The 18759-nt window shown below is 29.4% G+C and overlaps 1 protein-coding gene across 1 annotated transcript in view; it reads left to right on the top strand.

Annotated features, from left to right (window-relative positions):
- Positions 1–2770: 2770 nt before the first annotated feature.
- LOC142323340 (excitatory amino acid transporter 1-like) overlaps positions 2771–18759 on the top strand; it is a 72847-nt gene continuing 56858 nt past the window's right edge. The window contains exons 1-2 of the mRNA XM_075362838.1: positions 2771–2849; positions 6354–6542. Coding sequence (XP_075218953.1) covers positions 6514–6542 — 29 coding nt within the window. The 5' untranslated portion in view covers positions 2771–2849; positions 6354–6513. The remainder of the gene's footprint in view (positions 2850–6353; positions 6543–18759) is intronic.

Here is an 18759-nt window from a genome sequence, read left to right as displayed (position 1 = left end):
TAAGGAAATAAGATACAAAACTAAAACTGAAGACTAGACAGAACAGTCAAGGCTTTAACAAAAACTTTCTTGCTCGTGTCTAGTGGTCTGTTATCTAGTTGTCAAACATGTTACAATTTGAAACGCTATGTTCCAATCTTTGGAATGTCCCAATTTGTCATCATTTAATGTAGTTAATTAAAAACACAAAACAAGATTTTTTTTTATGAATTCCTTGAAACTGCCAGTCTATGAAAATGTATTAATACATCAACTTATAAGTGCATGATTGTTTAATTATCATTAATTTCTTTTATAATAGTTACCAACATTTCAGTTTCTCAAAAAACTAATTATTTTATAAACATGAAGTGAGTAGACTGACTAAATATTGTCGCATATTCTTGGTTTGGCAGGATATTGACAGGCTCTCAAACATAAAAATTTCTAACAAATACAATTTAATACCTTAAAGACGTATAAACAAAGTAAATAATAATAATGATAATATATATATATATAACATACAGAATAGTAATTAAAATAAAAACAACAAGATTTGTTTAATAAGAGTTACCAAAACCAGAATACACTCCAATTTACTAAAAATGTTTTAATGACTGCTAGAACCTAATATTGCATTTTTCTTGTCTTCAGTCATTTGACTGGTTTGATGCAGCTCTTCAAGATTCCCTACCTAGCGCTAGTTATTTCATTTCAGTATACCCCCTACATCCTATATCCCTAACAATTTGTTTTACATATTCCAAATGTTGCCTGCCTGTGCAATATTGCATTAACAATAATACAACACTAGAAAAATCTAAAGTTTATATAATTCAATCTTTGCAAACATTACTACTTTTATTGTTTATAAAAACACTACCTTACAGTTTATGAATGAGTATAATACTGTCACTTTCACTACTGTTTACCAACAATTCACCAAACAACTTCCTGCATTCACCCACTATCCATACTGGAAAACTCATGACGTACTCTTCACTCATTACCAGCTGATTTTGCCGTTACTGCAGCCACGTTGAACTCAGGTTTGCAAAACTATTCACTGTTATCATGACTGCAGTGAACACAGCCTTGCAGAACTACTGACTCTCTCCACTGGCAGTATTTATATCCCCTGGCCAACAGAACCAGTACCCACCTCATCCCTTTAATTATTGAAGCGTAATAATTTTCATTGTCCGCGCCCTTATGTTTTCTTATAAATTCTTATTCCGGTCTGGTAACCCTTCTGGTTGAACAACAGCTTTTGGAGATGTTTGTATTGCAAAGGATCCCTTTTATTTCCTTCTGGATTCTTCTTTTCATTATTATTTCCTCTTTCTTTCTTCTTAATTGGAAGAAATCAGTTACCCTGGTCTATTATACTGGTCCTGTTACAATATCAACAGATGCGAAAAAATTTCATACAAATATTTTCTCAGTTTTTCATAAATATATTTGACTCTTTTTAGTTAAAATGTATAGCCTATCCACAGGCACTTCATGTACAGAATCCCAGATATTTATACAATATGCAAGATGGATGATGGGTGATGGATGATGGATGATAGATTAATCCATAACATACAGTCTCAGGTACGTCTTTTTGAAGCAAAATCTAGAATTCTTAGAAGAGGCTTCTATCATTAAGATAAAAAACTTTATTGTTACACAGACCTAGTTGTTATGCAGGTCCCAAGATAGGTTGTTATACCCAGAAAATTAGTACTACTTCTTCCTATTATTATGTTGTCATCAGTATACAAAAATTGATGTGGGCTTCATAAAAAAGACAGAGATTTTTGGGAACCTATGGAAAACCTTTGGGAAGAAAAAATCAGGGATAAACAAAACTGATAGTTAATGATAAAGCAACAATCTAACCAAGAGGGACTACCAAATGTAACAAAGAAATCAACCTAAAGAAGTGATTCAAAACACCTCTGGGTAGTGGGTACTCATTCCATCCACAATTCCTAATCTATTATTTCATAATGGTGTAAGATGATCAGTTTTATATGATATGTATACACATACATATTGTAACACATAGCTTTTCCTCTAGACTCACTTATCTAAGAACAGGCTCAGGCTTCCTTCCCAAAACCCTGATCCAACTCCTGAATTATACATCATATGAAGAAATCTACCTGAGCTACAAACCATTTACCCAAACACCTTCATGAGGGTAATAAGACCATTCCTGGGAAATTTTAGTTTATTTAAGATTATACTAACTCAAAACAGTCTTTAGTCTCAATTAGAATTTATTAAGTAAATTTCTTCAGCCTCAGTTAAACCAGTTATGAAAGAGAGTCATTAATTGAACCCCAACTACTGGAGTAGACCACTGACATAGACTCATTCAGGTTCAGTTACCAATAGACATATTTTAAACTGGATAAATTTGATTCTTCAACATTACTGAAGATCTGTCTACATCTGATGAGAGTTGTTGCTAGTCATTCACCTGACCAGCAGGTTTTTAATTAATGAATTAATTAAAGCAGAACTTTCTGAGGTTCATGAAATCTTTGTACAAATAGAATGATTCCTACCACTTCTAATCAAACTATAACAATTTAAACGTTTTCATAACTTTTAAAAATAATGCAATATGTTACGTACATATATGGACTTGTATTCGATGTTTTTTAAAACCAAAGTATATGTATGAATTGTTATACGCCTACTCATTTACTAAAGGGTGTAGATAGAGAGATCAATTTACATTTATTGGAATGATTGCTGTGCATGTAGGGGGATCACTCACTTCAGTTGTTACCAGGAGCATGTGATGAGAGAGTGCTTTTCTGTTTTATTGGCTTTGATATTTTTATTTAGAACAACTCATATTCATTACGGTATTAATAATTCTTTTTAGATAAATTTAGCAATAGTTTTATATATATGATTTTATATATGTGTGCATATATAATTAAACTTTTACAATAATTATTGTTACATTAAAAAATTGAAGGAACTGGTATAAGAACATAGCTTTCTTTGTAGTCTGTCTGATGATGCAATGATTTTGTTTCAACAATTAATACATTTGGACCCAAATGTAACAATATTCTTTATTAAGAATAAATAGCTAGTTCTAAAATATTCAGATTATATCACCTGATGTATTATTAACTTATGATTATGTATATTCATTTTTATTCATTCTTATCTAAGAAACCATTTCCAAAAAGAATTAAGTTAGTTGGAAAATAAAATTCTTCAGAACTTTTTTCTAATTTATTATTGAAAAAAATAAATAAATTTGATTAGTTTTTATCAGGTAAATTCAAGTTTATTTTTAGTTAAAATAAAAAGCAAAATTTATCAAAATTTAGTTATTTTGGAAAAAGACTTATATTTATCCATCACCATTTTTTACATAATCATCTAGACTTAATCTTTTCTATACATTTAATAAAAAGTAATGCAATATCTTGCAATGAATAATACAAATTTATTTTGGTATTTTGTTACAAAAAAGGAAAATAAAATTTTTTTAAGATAAAAAAATTGTTTAAAATAAAGTTAGTTTAGTAAATTGTTAAAAATAAATAAAGTTCTTTTACCAAGATCTTCAACTTATTTTCACAAGTAACATAAAATTTAAATATTATATTGATGTTAAACACTTAATTATAGCAGCATTAATTAATAACTTGATTAATAAAATAAATATATCAATAAAAACTGAAAATAAATAAGCATTAAAAAAATATTAATAGAAAAATATTTATCTAGATTAATAATTTAATGATTTATAAAGAATTTTTCTGATTTGTCATATCTATTAGCCAAAAAACATAATATTTTTTAATGTTTAATAAAAAAAGTAGCATTACTTAGTATGAATAATATTTAATGGCATTAATTATTATCATAAAAAAAATAATAATTTAGTAAAAAAGGAATTTAACAGTTTTCAGAATTTCAGATTTTTTTCTGAGGGGGTGAAATTCTTAAATTGTATTCAAATAAATGTGTATTTAATTTTAAGTATATCTAATTTTATATAAAATGTATATCAGAAAAGCAAAAAATAGTTTTGATTAAAGGATCTTAATTATTTTATTTAAGGTAAAATTATGTACAGGAGTAAAGATTGTGAATATATATCTTCTATAAATTATAATTTCATGGGAGTATATACAGATATATATTATTTTACGTAGAAAAACTTCAATATCTATGTCCTATAATTAATCCTTTAGACAAAAAAGCTAGGTTTAATAATCTGTACTGTTTCATAAATTTTTGTACTAATTATGTAAATTAATATGCATTGTTTGTCTAATTTGTATTAATTATGGAATTACACAAACTAGGCCCTTATATTTCTTCATCTGACAGTCAATAATTGGAGTGTATATTTCTCAGATTTAATATTATCTAAAAATAGTCAGAGATAATGAATCGACCTTATAATTGTAAATCAGATTGATTTTTATTTGAATATAGTTAATACAAAAAGTTTTACCACAACAGAAACAGTAATTAAGTTGGACATAATGCAGTGAATTTCTACTCATTTTACTGAGGCTAAAATGTTATATAAGAAATGAGGAATGGTAGATATAATTCATAATAACAACTTTAATTAGCCCTGCAAGAAAATTAAAACAGAATAGTGCACAATTTTCTTTTTTTTTAAGTTAGTTTCTGCTGCAACATGTGGCAGATAAATATATTTTGTATATATTCTGGGTACTATAAAAAAATAATCGTATTTTTACTGACAAAGGCTATAAAAATGGGGATTTAATGAACTGCTATTTTTATATATGTATATATGTATATGTATAAGGAATATACAGTGGTGAACAAATTAATCATTATCAGAAAATTTTATCTTTAAAAGAAAAAATGTTTAATAGTCAAACTTATTCAAATTTAATAGATCATGTGTCCTCCTTTATTTTTTATTACCTCATTAATCCTCTTTGGCCATTGATTCCACTAAGGTAGAACAATGATTTTTAATTTCTTCATTTCGAAACCATACCTGTATTGCTGAACTAATTAGGTCACTTTTTGTGCTACAATTCATTTTCCCAAGTCTTCTTTTTAGTATGGCTTACAAATTTTCAATGGGATTCAGGACGGGGGAGTTTCCTGGCCACGAGAGCACTTGAATTTTTTGATTTTTGAAGAATTCTTTTGCTTTCTTTGACGTGTGACATCGTGCAAGGTCCTGTTGGAAAATGAGTTCTGGGTTCTTCTGCATAAGTTGGACTATTTTTCTTTGGCATATGTTAATGTATTGGTCTGATTTCATCATTCCATTCACAGGCATAAGTGCTCCTGGCCCTTCATGTGTAAAACATCCTCAAAACATATTTTTGACTGGGAGCTTATTGCAGGTGGGCTGGTGTAATAGCCTTTTCATCTGCTGACTTATGAATGCAGGCTACTCTCTTCCCTTGGACAAAAAAATAGTCTCATCTGAAAAAATAACTTTTTCCCACATCTCAATATTTCATTCTTTATGTTCCTTTGCCCATTGAAGTTTTGTCTTCATAACCTGTGTCAGTAATTGCTTCTTTTTAGGTTTCCGAGCAATCCTTCCCACTGCCAACAATCTTCTACAAACTGTCTATCAGAAACATTAGTCCTACTGACTCTGAAGTACCTATTAAGGTCAAAAGCTGAGAATTGTGGAATAATTTTGATTTTTCTTAATAGTTATTGTTCCTGTGTAGGCTTCGTTTTCTTTTTCTGTACACATTTTCCTTTTCTCTTTGGAGAGATAGAACCTGTTTCCTTAAACCTTTTCACGATTTCATTTACAGTACCTAACTCCACACTACACTCACTGTCAATGTGTCTTTGAGTTATTTGTGTGTGTTGGGACAGAGCAACAATTTTTTACTGCTTTCATGGGGGTTATATCCATTGTACTAACTAGAAACGAATAACAAACTTATAACAGAAACTTGCAAGGTCACCAAAAACCAACTAACAATAAATTATAAAAGCACAAAAATCACTAATTTTGTTTGTATATGAACCAATAACATAATCTGAAACACCAAATAACAGTGTCTGCTACAGAATGAAAATTCCTTACAACAGATCAAAAATTCCCTTTGTTCAGATTAATTTGTTTGCTATTGTATATTATGAAAAGTATATTTTTTTAAATTATACTCACAGACCTGATAATGAAATATTCTGATTACTTGTATAGAAAGAAACTATCATAGAAAGAAATTAGTTAAGAAAAGCGATATATATCAAAATAAACTGCATTGAATTGCGCTCTTCAATGAAATATTATGGTAACTTTAATTAATAATTAATTCTACTATATGATAAAAAAATACAATCTCAACATTTTTACCATGATAAAATTATGTTTTCAGGAATAAATTTTTAATATCATGTAATGTAATGATATAATTATAAGAAACCTATGCAAGGTTATAGATTTAAAGACTAACTTTAAACTGCTTGAATTTAATTCAACTGAACCAGATTTTTAGAGTGAATAATTGCGAATCCACGCTATTTCATGTGATAAAAATGATCAAAAAATCACCAATTAATGAAATGTAAGTACGCACAAATCTGTAATTCTATTATAAATAAAATTAAAAAATATGTAAATAATATGTAATATAAAATAAAGTGTTGTATTTTATTGACACATATTTAGTATCATATAAATATTATATATATATATATATATATGTGTGTGTGTGTGTGTGTGTGTGTGTGTGTGTTCATGTTAGAGTTTATCACTTAATTTTTTGTAATTTTCATTAGTTCATATCTTATTATATATCAGGTGAAAGTCAATATTACATCAATATGCAAGGGTACAGAAACTGGGAAAAAATGAAAAATAACCCATTCCAGGACTAAAAACTGAGCAATCTTTTGCTCATAGTTACATTACAAAACTTATGATTAGATTTGAATATTTATAATATTTTTTTTTAAATACTTGAGAATGAGTTATTATTTTCAAGATAATAAGTACCTCATGCCAGGTATTCTAAGAAAAGTAAGTAGTGAAGTAGTTTCCTATTGCCATCTTCTCTGAACCAAACATACTCCCACATATATGCATGCCAAGAACACGACAATGCAAATGTAAAAGCTCTAGAAATAACACCTTCACTCTGTTCACTATAGGAAATGGCTGTATAGTGAACATCATCACTCTCAGAGAAATCACTCTGTCTAGTACTTCTTATAAGTACCTCAGATGTTTTTCAACCATCACAGCCATGAGAAAGTTGAGACAAATAATCTAAAGCAACAAATTAATGCACACCTTCTTACAAGAAATGATGTATTGTATACATTGACTCTAGTATTAAGGAAACTTCACAGGACATGCTTAAAAAATACTGACATATGCCACCAAATGAATACAGCAGAATAATATGACTTACATTTATATTATTTAGATACATATCCATGTTAAATGACGTCATGAAATACACACAGCACTGACAAAATACAATATTCACAAAAGCAATTCAAAAATTCAATTCATACACCCACTCTTAACTGCATTTGCTGATAACGAAAATCTATGATAAGGAACTTTCAATAATATAAAATCTATGAACTGAAAATGTGAATGGAAAATGGCTAAGAAATAGCCATCCAAAAATAGTTAAAAAACAACTTTTGCTTTTTTTAATTCTGAAAAGAAAGTACTGATGCTTCTGGAATGAGAAAATGTTTTTTAAATAACAATTCTTTAAATTTAGAATAAATTATTTTACTGTATTTAAAACTAAATTTTTTTAATTAAAAACCAAAACAAACCTAATAACAACAGAAGTTTTTTCAAGCTCACTTCACAATATTTTTAGTTGCTTTTGTAGTTAACTTCAGTCACTGGTGCTGCTGCCCTTAACTAACTTAACATCAGCTAATGTTATTACTGGATGTTTTATTTTCTTTAATTAAGCAGATATATATTTAGAACACAGTCAAAACTGTCTTTGACTTTATGTCAAAGAAAATAGTATTAGCTGATGCCTGACTGAAAACACCAGCACCACTCACTCAAGATAGTCATAAGTACAGCTGTAAACATTTAGAATTAAGTTTTAAATACTCTATATTTATTAAATTATTGTGGTTTGGTTTGTCATTAAAAGGTTAAAAATTTTAAATACCATTTATTGCTGATCTCCATGGACCAAACCATAGCATGTTTTACTTTATTGCAGTAAAAATGATAAAGAAACATATCCCCTTTGTTGTATAAATGCTTCACTTTACAGTACACAGCATTTCTCTAATAAATTGTTTGACAAATATTAGAAGTGATTAGAGAGCAGGAATTCCAGTTTTACAATTATTTTCTTTTTAAAGATGTACATATCTGGCATAACAAGTTCAACATACGGTTAATGATTTAATCATTCTCCCATCACTGCAGTCCAGAAGTTACATAAACTTCCTTATGGAGAGACCCAGCCAATATCCCAAAAAGAAACTGGAAAAGAGTAACCCAAAGCAGGGAGCTTGGTTTTCTCATTGCAGCCAACGGTACTGGTTAAACTGCCATCTCAGGCTGAAAGGTAGCAAGTAAATTAGTTATTTTAAGAACCACTTGAGGTTTAGAATCTTGGATTGGCCCAGCTGTCGTTGTTGACAATTCTGATAGCTTACAAACTAACTCATTCTTTTCAAATTCATCCCTACTGAGGGGGTGCTCCAGCCTCCAAGATTCTACTCACTATATCCTTTGTAGAATATTCAGCATGTCTCTTGTCACTGGCCTGTGACAGGATAGCTACTAATTATTCTTGGGAATAACCATGCCATTTTTGTGTTTTGCCTCAAGTCACGTATTATTATTAAATTTGTGGCATCTAAGACACATAAGTAATTATAAATAGCCTTCTAAGGTAGTTGGAATAACTCTATTTTGCTGTTATAGTTATTAAAGAAGTATAATTTTAAAAACATTGTTACAATAGCAGGCTACAGAATTACAAATATTTGTACATGCATATACAGTATCCTCTGAAATAACCACTCAAGGAATCACACACATACTACTCTTAATTTACTTCACTTAAGATAACATATAAATTAATGTAGTATTTAATTTGGCCATATTTTATTACACTAAATAAGAGTATATAATCAAAAATATTTATTAGAAGTTGAATTTGTTGTGTAATGCAATCACTCTATCACTGAGATAAAATGTGAACCCAGACAAATCTTACTAGTATTATTTTGGGAGAGATCATCAGAAACAGTTAAGAAGATAACAGACAACTGGGATTATTTTTTCCACAAGGTTTAATTAGTAAAAGATGCCAAAGGATCTATTAATATAAAAAAATAATGTGTGAATATTATAAAAACAAGTATCATTCAAGAAAAACTCACCTATACACTGAGTTAATGATACATCAAACCTGGATTGTAAAAATTCCCAGGCAGTCATGTGAATTGTATAATAATCTGAGCAAATCATTTGTCAAGAACTATGACTTTTGGAATTTGAAATAAGTTGAATTGTATTTTGAAGGTTATTTTTCTTCTGAAAGTTATTTTTAAAAGTTATATGTGTTTTGTTTATAAAATATAGTAGTCACTGCGGAAAGTCATAAAATTCAAAAATTACAATACTGTAATTATTTATTTCTTTATGTAAAACCGGGGCAAAATAGTTTTCATAATGCTTTTACATTCACAAAAAAAAAACTGAACTTAAAAACTAAGTTAATTAAAAAGTAAAATATAGTGCATTCAAGTCAGACATAAATAAATTTAAATAATGAATAAAAAACAGAATAAAAGTAACGTAATAGATAATTTTTTTTTTTAAATGTGATAATTACTTAAAGCAGATATTGTGACAATGGCAAAAATTATTATTTTTTCTAATGAATCATTTTTTTTTTATTTCTAATAAAGGTATTCAAGTTCATAACGAAAAATCAAAATCAGTATGAAGGATGTTAAAATATTTCATCGTAGTTTAAATTGAGTGATAACTAGATAGTTATCACTCAATTGTTAACCGTCTTTACTCTAGAAATAATTAAATTAGTTTAAGAAAAGAATCAAGAAATTGTTCTTTTAGACTGTAGTGAAACGATTTAAAAATCTCTTTTAGTGCTGATATTGGAAAATAATAAGAACAATATTGTTTAGAAATTGAGTATAAATACAAATATTACATCTTATTTTAGTGTATCTTAAAAATCCCTGTTGAGTTCTTTCATTTTTTCCAATTTGAGAGATTTTTTAGGACTACCATTCAAGTTTGCTTTTTACAGAAGCATAATAGAGCTTCTTAAGAAATTCAGTGATTTCAAATTCTTTTGAATTCCTTAAGATGAAACACAAAGATTTATGTGGTTCTAGAATTTTATCTATATGGAATCAAAAATTTAATTCCAAGTCAAAAAAATGAGATCATATTGTAACTTAACAGTCAATTTGTATAAACAAACAATTATTTAAATCCTTTTAAACATGCTATTGATGTTATATGGACCCTACCATGAGAAGTTTTTTTTTTTTTTTTTAATTATTATTCACTGCATAAAGTTTCAAGGCTTGTATGTGAGTGTATATATTTCTTGTGGTTCTTATAATTTATTCATATAATTCAATTTTGCCTGAAATAAAAACAAATATTGTAATAGGAAATGGAATTTTGCTTTTAAAAAAAGAAAATAAATAAATTTTTTATTTAGCCATAGTTAAGTTTATTAATTAAGCTTATTTTAATGTTGTTTGATACATTTTCATGTTAAATTATTAATAATTTTCCCAGAATAACTTACCTGTAACTTATCTCTCTAGAAAGTAATCAGCCAAAATCATTCAAAGCAATCAGGATCCTGCTGTAGTTTGCTATCTTTTAGTAAAATAAAGTGAGAATTTATTTCACATATCCCTCTTAATACAATAGCCATTATGAGTTACTGAAACAATAGTATTACAGATAATTACTTTACATTCTGTATCTTGGAAAATAAACAATTTATATCTACCAATTCCTGAATTCTGCAGTTTTTACTGCCTCATCATTTGCTAAAATTACATCTTTTTTCAAGCAAGCTCCTTCTGTACTTAACTAAATGAATAACTGCTTTAAGTCTAGATCTCTCCACAGTCACAGCTCTCATTGTCAAATATCTCCGGTTCACCACATGGTTCCACATTTGGAAATGCCTGTTCTTAATCAAGTGAAGGCTTTCCGGGTATTATATAATTGTCAGTACTCATTTATAAGTTTCTCTCTGAGTTTGACAACAACTAGAGCTAATGTTCTTGAGCCTCTGCCTTTGCTTACCATGGTGATGCAAATAAATTTCCCGTAAAAAATGAGCTTAAGGCAAATAATGTCATTTCTTGCATAAATTTTACCTTTCAACTTTTGAAAATGTTGTTCAAATGTCAGGGTATAGGCCGTACCCTGAGATTTATACCCAGGTACACTGGAGTGATGCATTGTTGAAGTAAATAAATTTAAGACATTATTTGATTTCTCAATTACAAAACTGAAACGCCCTAACATGTCTTCCTTGGATTTAGATCCAAGTGATTTTCCTTGTAACATACTTCTGGGCTATTTGTAGCTTCTGTTAAATTCCTTTTCACCTCATAAAGCTTTATCCTTGAGTACTAATCAGAATATCTCCATTGACTCTTCTTCCCTTGGAGTGTCATCAAACCTACTGTTCTGAAGCTTATACTTAACATTCTCTAGGCAGAAACCCACAAGTAGTTTGTGCTATTTATCTAGAAATGTCGGATGATTAATTGTTCATACAGCAGAAAGGTATATAAAAGATGTTCCAGTCATTTGTTTCTTTTCTTAGTTATCCTCATTGTGTTAGGTATAAGATTAAGCTACAGCTTGATTTCCATGGTCAAAATTCTTTTTTCTTGAGGATCAGTTTTTCATCAGTTCTTGGACCTTTTTTTCTATGATTATTCATTTAAAGATGATTATTTTTTTATTTAGATGAAAGAGAACATGTAATCGTGAGACATTCTATGGTTCAGTCAACTCCTTTTCTAGTTTCAACAATGCCTTCAACTAAGAGTTCCTTAAAAAAAAAATAACTATTAGAACTATAAATATTCAGACGTCAATATCTGTTCATCAACATTTTCAACTATTCAGTTGTTCATGATCCAAAGTACTTTATTTATTCCATCTTTGTGTTCTCTGGGCCTGAAACTATATTGACTTTCTCACTTTCATTTGTATAAATGTTATCTTAAGCTTTTTAAAACTAAAATGAATATCAGACAGCGCCACTCACCACCTTGCCAGTCAGTCCATGTCTTAACTTCCCTAAGCAGCTGCATGTAGGAAAGCCCTTGTTTCTTGATCACAACCAACTTAGTGGGTACATCCGGTTCTGACATTTGTTCTGACTTCCTACCCTCCGCTGTTTGTGATGCCTTGACCTCCTTCACGAAGTGGATAAGCCTCTTCCTGTCGTCTCTTCTGGAATTATATTCTAGAAGACGCCTTGTCTTAGTTTCCCAAGTACTACGCAAACAGAAATCGGCTCCCCAGCCGCAACCATAGGTTGCCTATTGACATCCCTCTCAATCTTTCTAATTTCCTCCATAAGATGCCTAGTAACTACAGCGTCCTCCATGTCAGAGTTAATAACCAGTACAAAGGTCTCACCCACGTCCATGCCCTCCTGTGACTCTCTGAACAAGACCTTCGCTCCTGGGGCATTCCTAAGGATGCTAACTACGACTATTCTCCCATCATTGAGCATATGACATATGGGAGTGTCACCATTGCACTCTCACCAGGAAAATGGACTATTCTTGTTCCCTTTGAGGTCTAAAATCATGACCACCGGTTGTCCAGGGCCGGAGAGCCCTCATTTCACCTCCACATTGCAAAAAAGGTCCTCAGCCCAGCTCATAGAGATAAGACCAGGTATGTCTTCTTGTCAACACCCTCCTCCAACCTTTGCCTTACCTCTTCACTCGACACATCCATGTGCCTATAACTATCAGTCTGAGTTCTGACCTCCTTAGTCTCACTTCCACTAAATGTATCAGACTGGGTATGAGAACTCCCATCCTCCCCTTCTACAGAAACCCCACCGGTATGGGTGCCTGTGTCTTCAGTAAGTGCAGGAGCCAACTCCTCAATGAACTCAGTGGTCAAATCATATCTCTTGTGCACAAGTCTGGACAACACCTTAATATCCATCTGGGTATTAGGATACTCAGCAATCTTCTGCAATAATTTGTCCACAGCATCTGACAACATAATCAAAGCAGAATGAGTCGGCAATAAGAACACCTCCTCATCAGAGTCTGTGTTAACAGTGCGGTTAATTTTCTTCCTAAGCAAGTTGGATGCACACCACAAGTCGCACCCCAGATAATAGCTTGAAAGAAAATGCTACGTAAGGGTTACTTAGTAGATAGAGTTACTGCCACCCTAGTTTGTATACTAAACACAATAACAAGTATCCTATCCAGTCTTCTGCAATAATTCGTCCACAGCATAAAACAACAAAATCAAAGCAGACTGAGTCTGCGATAAGAACCCCCAGCATTCCAGTTCTTCATCTTCTTGCCCATAGTTAGTATCCATAATTCATACCAACATAGTTAAAATTTCCCCAAACCAAACTTTATTTCTGCACATCAAAGATCTCAGGCCTCTTAATATTAGCTTCTGATAGCTGTTGAGTGTTTCCCAGTAATTAAACGATTTTCTTTTGAAAATAGATCAATGTTTTGTGGACCAGGAGATGTCCAATTTTGGTTTTTAAAGGAAAAATCCTATAAATTTTTATATTTTACATATTATTTACAAATTTAAAAAAAATTAGGCAACATTATTCATAAATACATAATTAAAGAAGTTTATTACAAGTATAGAAATTAACAAGTTTAATTCATTTTAAGAAATTAAATTTAAATTTAATTTCCTTATCAAACAAAAATAAAACATATTACAGTTAACCAGATATATTAAGACAATCAAAAGAAAAAAGGTTAATGATACTGACTTAAATATTATAGGTAACTCCAATGAGACTGAAATAAAAGGATCACATAAAACTAACTAAAATGTAGAAATAGATATAGAAAATGTAGGCATAAAATAGAACATTAATAATAATAATCAAAATTAAAAAGAATTAAAAAATAAATTTTGTAAAAAAAAAAGTACAAAATGAAAATAATCATAGATTTATAATTGTCATTATATTTAGTACTTACTACCAGAAAAAATAAATTATGCCTCTGAAAAAATAAAAGGTCCTATAAAATGTTTAAATATGACTATAACAAAAAGCATGAAAAAAGTAGAAAATAAAACCCATGATAAATTATAATAAATATACCATGAAATATCATTCACAATTATTTATATCTATTTTTTATTAAAGGGATTTGAAGTATAATGTACTCCTAATTAACTGGATTGTCAAAAATTCAAAAAACAGATATACCTATATATACCATTTATAAATTTCAAAAACTGTGCCTGTGAATTTTGTAAAAAAATTGTAAATAATAAATGAAGAATAAAATAAGATTGGTTAATAAATACAATATGAAGATAAAATAATAACTAGGTTTAATGAAATATACCAAAAATTAGATTAAATTATCAATACCAAAAAACTCACTTTCAAAATACTTGAACTTTTCCTTCTAATGAATCTTTCAAAGCTGATTAGCAGCACCTTTATGAAGTTATTGATAGCACTATAAACATGTAAGACAAATTCTTTACTTTCAAAATGAGTTAGTTAATATTAAATAACTTTAAACTTTTGCCATATCTTATGCTTTTCAACAAAATAAAAATCATATAAAACAAGCTTAACAGAAATGATAAAACCCAATTTCAAAAAACCTTAATTCAAAATATTAGTTAAAAAAACTACTTTGAATGTATATGCAAAATTTGGGAATTATAGCATATAGTATAAGATTCAAATATATGTATACATATATACAAGGTTTATCAAATGACATGATCATTAGCCACTAATAAATGCCAATTGATCTGATGAAACTAGACCCAGAATTGTTAAACTTCAGTAATCCATGAAGCTAGTTTACTGAACATGATTTCTTGAGCCACTGGTATTTTTTCCTTTTGGTTACCCTTGAAACTTCTTTGAACTACCACAAACCCACTTTTTCATTCTTGTATTAAAATCTGAGTTGACCATAAGGGTACAGACTGCAATAAAATTAAAGAGTAGGCATACAGCATCATCCTTTACCCACAGAACTGAACATCTTTTAAGTAATGTAAATATTCAAATTGTCCTGTAAATGTGTTCAAACCATAAAAGTCCAGAATCCCTCTTTACAATGTTAGGTGATATCTATTCAGTTCTACTGATTAATTACCATCATTCATATAGTTTTAATATTTACAGTAGGAGTAGGTTATTCCCTTAGGATAAGTTTGGACTATCTTTTCTTAGAGATTTCATTTTTTCAAATTACTTATATGAATTTTGTGGTTTCAGAAACATAATATTATCATTTTAAAAGATTCTTGCACACTTTCCAGCTCCTGGAAGATAACTTCATGATTCATATTACCTGATGATGCCAACTGTTGGTATTAAACAAGTGAAATTGAATATAATAAATAGCATCGAAATAAATTTTACAAATTGGATATCATGTACTTTGCCATTAATATGCCAACAACATGCAGTCACCTAAATTAAAGAAATATACTGGTGTATGAAATATTGCTTAATTTCGATGATTAAGAAATGAGTTTAATAAGATCTTTTGTTTGAGGACATGCTATCACACTATACAATACTATCCAATAATGTACATTACAGTTCAATAGATTCAGGCTGTGCTTGCAGTAAACATAGTCAACTGATTAATACCTCTACTAATTTCATATTTTATAAAATGTCGAATGAAATTGAAATTGAATGAAATTTGAATTGTCTTTGAAATTGAAATTGAATGAAATTGTATTTGGATACCATTACCTAATTCCTTCAGATGACCTACCATGAGACACAAGTTTTCAAAAGAAAATTACATACTCTTCCTAAGAATGACATTCATCCCTGGCAGGAAAGTGAAAAGTGAAAAAATGCCCTGTTACCTTTTTCACTGAACCAGACAAACTACTATTTAATATCAACAACCCAAGTACATGATATATTTAATCTTACTTCATTCTGTTTACCACGTGGCACTGTACTGTATGCAACACTTCATAGAAGCAAACATGACTAATACCATTTATACTTAAATGAAAAGTATGTCATCAACCTATGACTGAAAAATCATTTAAATATTTGAACTTCATAATTTAAATAAAAATTTTTAATATTGTATTGTTTTTTTTAATTGAAGTATAACTAGTGAAGTTTTCTTTCAAAAATCACTTTCATTTCAAAATTTAGTAGAAATTATTTAAATGTGAACAGATTTTTATAATTTTATAGAGGAGATATTGATAAATATCCAATAAAAAACAAGTAAGTTTAAAAAAATTTGGTATAGTAGGTTAGTGAAAAATGCAAAGCTGTCTACAAAGGGCAGGTCCTGCCATAGTTGCTGCTCTCCACCTTGCTCTATCCTTTGCTAACCTCTTTGTTTCAGCATATTTTCCCTTTTCCATAATTTCATTCATCATCTGACTTCACTCTTCCTTCCCCTTCCTTTTCTTCCATTCACTAAGTTTTCTATTGTATCCATTTATAAACACCTTCTTCTCATACAACGTCCTACCCAGTTCCTTTTTCTATATTCAATCACATTTTTAATTTTTCTGTTCTCTCTTAATCTCCTTAATACATCCACATTTGTTTCATGGTCTTGCCATCTGACATTTGTCATTCTACACCACACCCACATCTCAAAAGCCTCAGTTCGTTTTCTGTCTCCCTTTCTCACTGATGTTTCAAAAAAGGCAACTAAATAAAACATTTCATTAATTTGTTCCTTAACACTAAGTTTAACTTTCTACACAGCAGTCTTCCCTTCTTATTAAATGCTACAAAGTGTTTAATACAGTTTTAGGAATCAAAAAAAAAATTATTCATTATATCTTTTTATAGTTCATGATACTTCTCTTGGTAATTTCCAGGCTGTAGTAAAACTATTGGGTTGTGAGAACTGCATTTTACTATCTAGCAATATTCATAATCTGAAGACAGGAAACACAAAAACCAAAAAATAAATTGGATGATGCTCCTCAAAATCCACACTTGAAATCTTTCGTCATTGAATCATGAATGTGTACATAAGTTAAAAAAAATAGACAAATTTACTAGTTATAAGTTTTTTCTCTATTTTGAGAGTCAGTGCTAGAATAATTAGCAGCAGTTAGTCTTTTTATTATCAAATTAGTTAAAATGTTCTATGACATCTACTTGTTTTGCTGTAATTTAATATGAGCTATTAAATCTGAAAAAAGTACTAGCCAGATCCACATTTTAAGTAGATAAATAAATCATAGGTACAAATTTTTAAATCAGTAGGTTTTGTTGCTGTTCCATATTTAGTAACGCTTGAAACTGATAGTATATTTTACGTTGTACTTAAAAAGTATATTACTTTTTCAATAAAATTTCTGACATTAAAAAGAAATGTAACATCTTAATTATTAAAATACAAAGAGCTGGTGTACTAACGATAAATAATATAGTCTAAAGTATTTTCAAAAGACCTTATCATACATATTTTATTAAGGAAATGAATATCATCATACATACAAATAGTTCTAGGAAAGACATTAGATAACTGAACAATTGCAAACAGTAAAAACTTATTTCTAGTTTTTCTTGGTTTTTTTTCTAATTCTATAGGATTTGCACATACAATAATGATGTAAAACATTATTAAATAAATATACAAAAGAGTCTTACCACTTTCAACATATAAGAGTCAGTATGTTTGACTAAAAGTGAAAAACCTTTCATACTTTGTGTTGCAGCTTTTGTGAAGAATAGTTTGTTAATTTTTATTTTATTTTTTTATAATTTGTGTGTGTGTGTGTGTGTGTGTGTGTGTGTGTGTGTGTGTGTGTGTGTGTGTGTGTGTGTGTGTGCATGTGCACACATAAGTGCATGAATGATTACTAATAAATGAAATGGTAATACCATATAATGCTTTATATTCTTTCCCCAACTTGATTTGCATCCGTTTATTGCATCCTCCTTACTACACTTCACTTCCACTTTAGTGGTATTAATTAACTTCCTCCAGTGCCTGCAGCATCCATGCAAACAAGCATACACATACTCACTCTCTTCCTTTCTATTTTCTCTGTTTTTTTCTCTTTAACATATCATGCATATTTCTCTATCATGCTTATTAAATTGATCTAGTTTTTAACAATAAATGGAAGAAAAAGTAACTTCTTTGTCATTTTGTGGATTATATTCCTTTAGGCCCACAAAATGACGCATCAGTAAATTCAGTTTTTATCTCTGAAGAAAAAAATATTGAAGTGTTATTTAATACTCTATAATAATAAATAATTTTACTTTTCTTATTAAAAGATTTTAAATAATATTCTGTTTACTACATTTATACTGCCGTCAGTTAAAGACAGTTACGGTTGTTAATTAAGTAAACTTTGCTGATACATGCACAATTGCAGTAAATTATATTTTAATGTGGCAAATAATATAAAATTATCCATAAATTGAATTTTTACTAACAATTTTTGAAATGATTACTTTTTAAATAGACATGCATGTACATGCTAGTGTGTTTATTGTAAAAATGTATGTATGTGTGATAAGTTATAATCTATATAAATTAATC

The sequence above is a fragment of the Lycorma delicatula genome, chromosome 4 (genome assembly GCF_047948215.1).
Source record: "Lycorma delicatula isolate Av1 chromosome 4, ASM4794821v1, whole genome shotgun sequence".
Classification (NCBI taxonomy): domain Eukaryota; kingdom Metazoa; phylum Arthropoda; class Insecta; order Hemiptera; family Fulgoridae; genus Lycorma; species Lycorma delicatula.
This window is presented reverse-complemented; position numbering and strand designations above follow the sequence as displayed.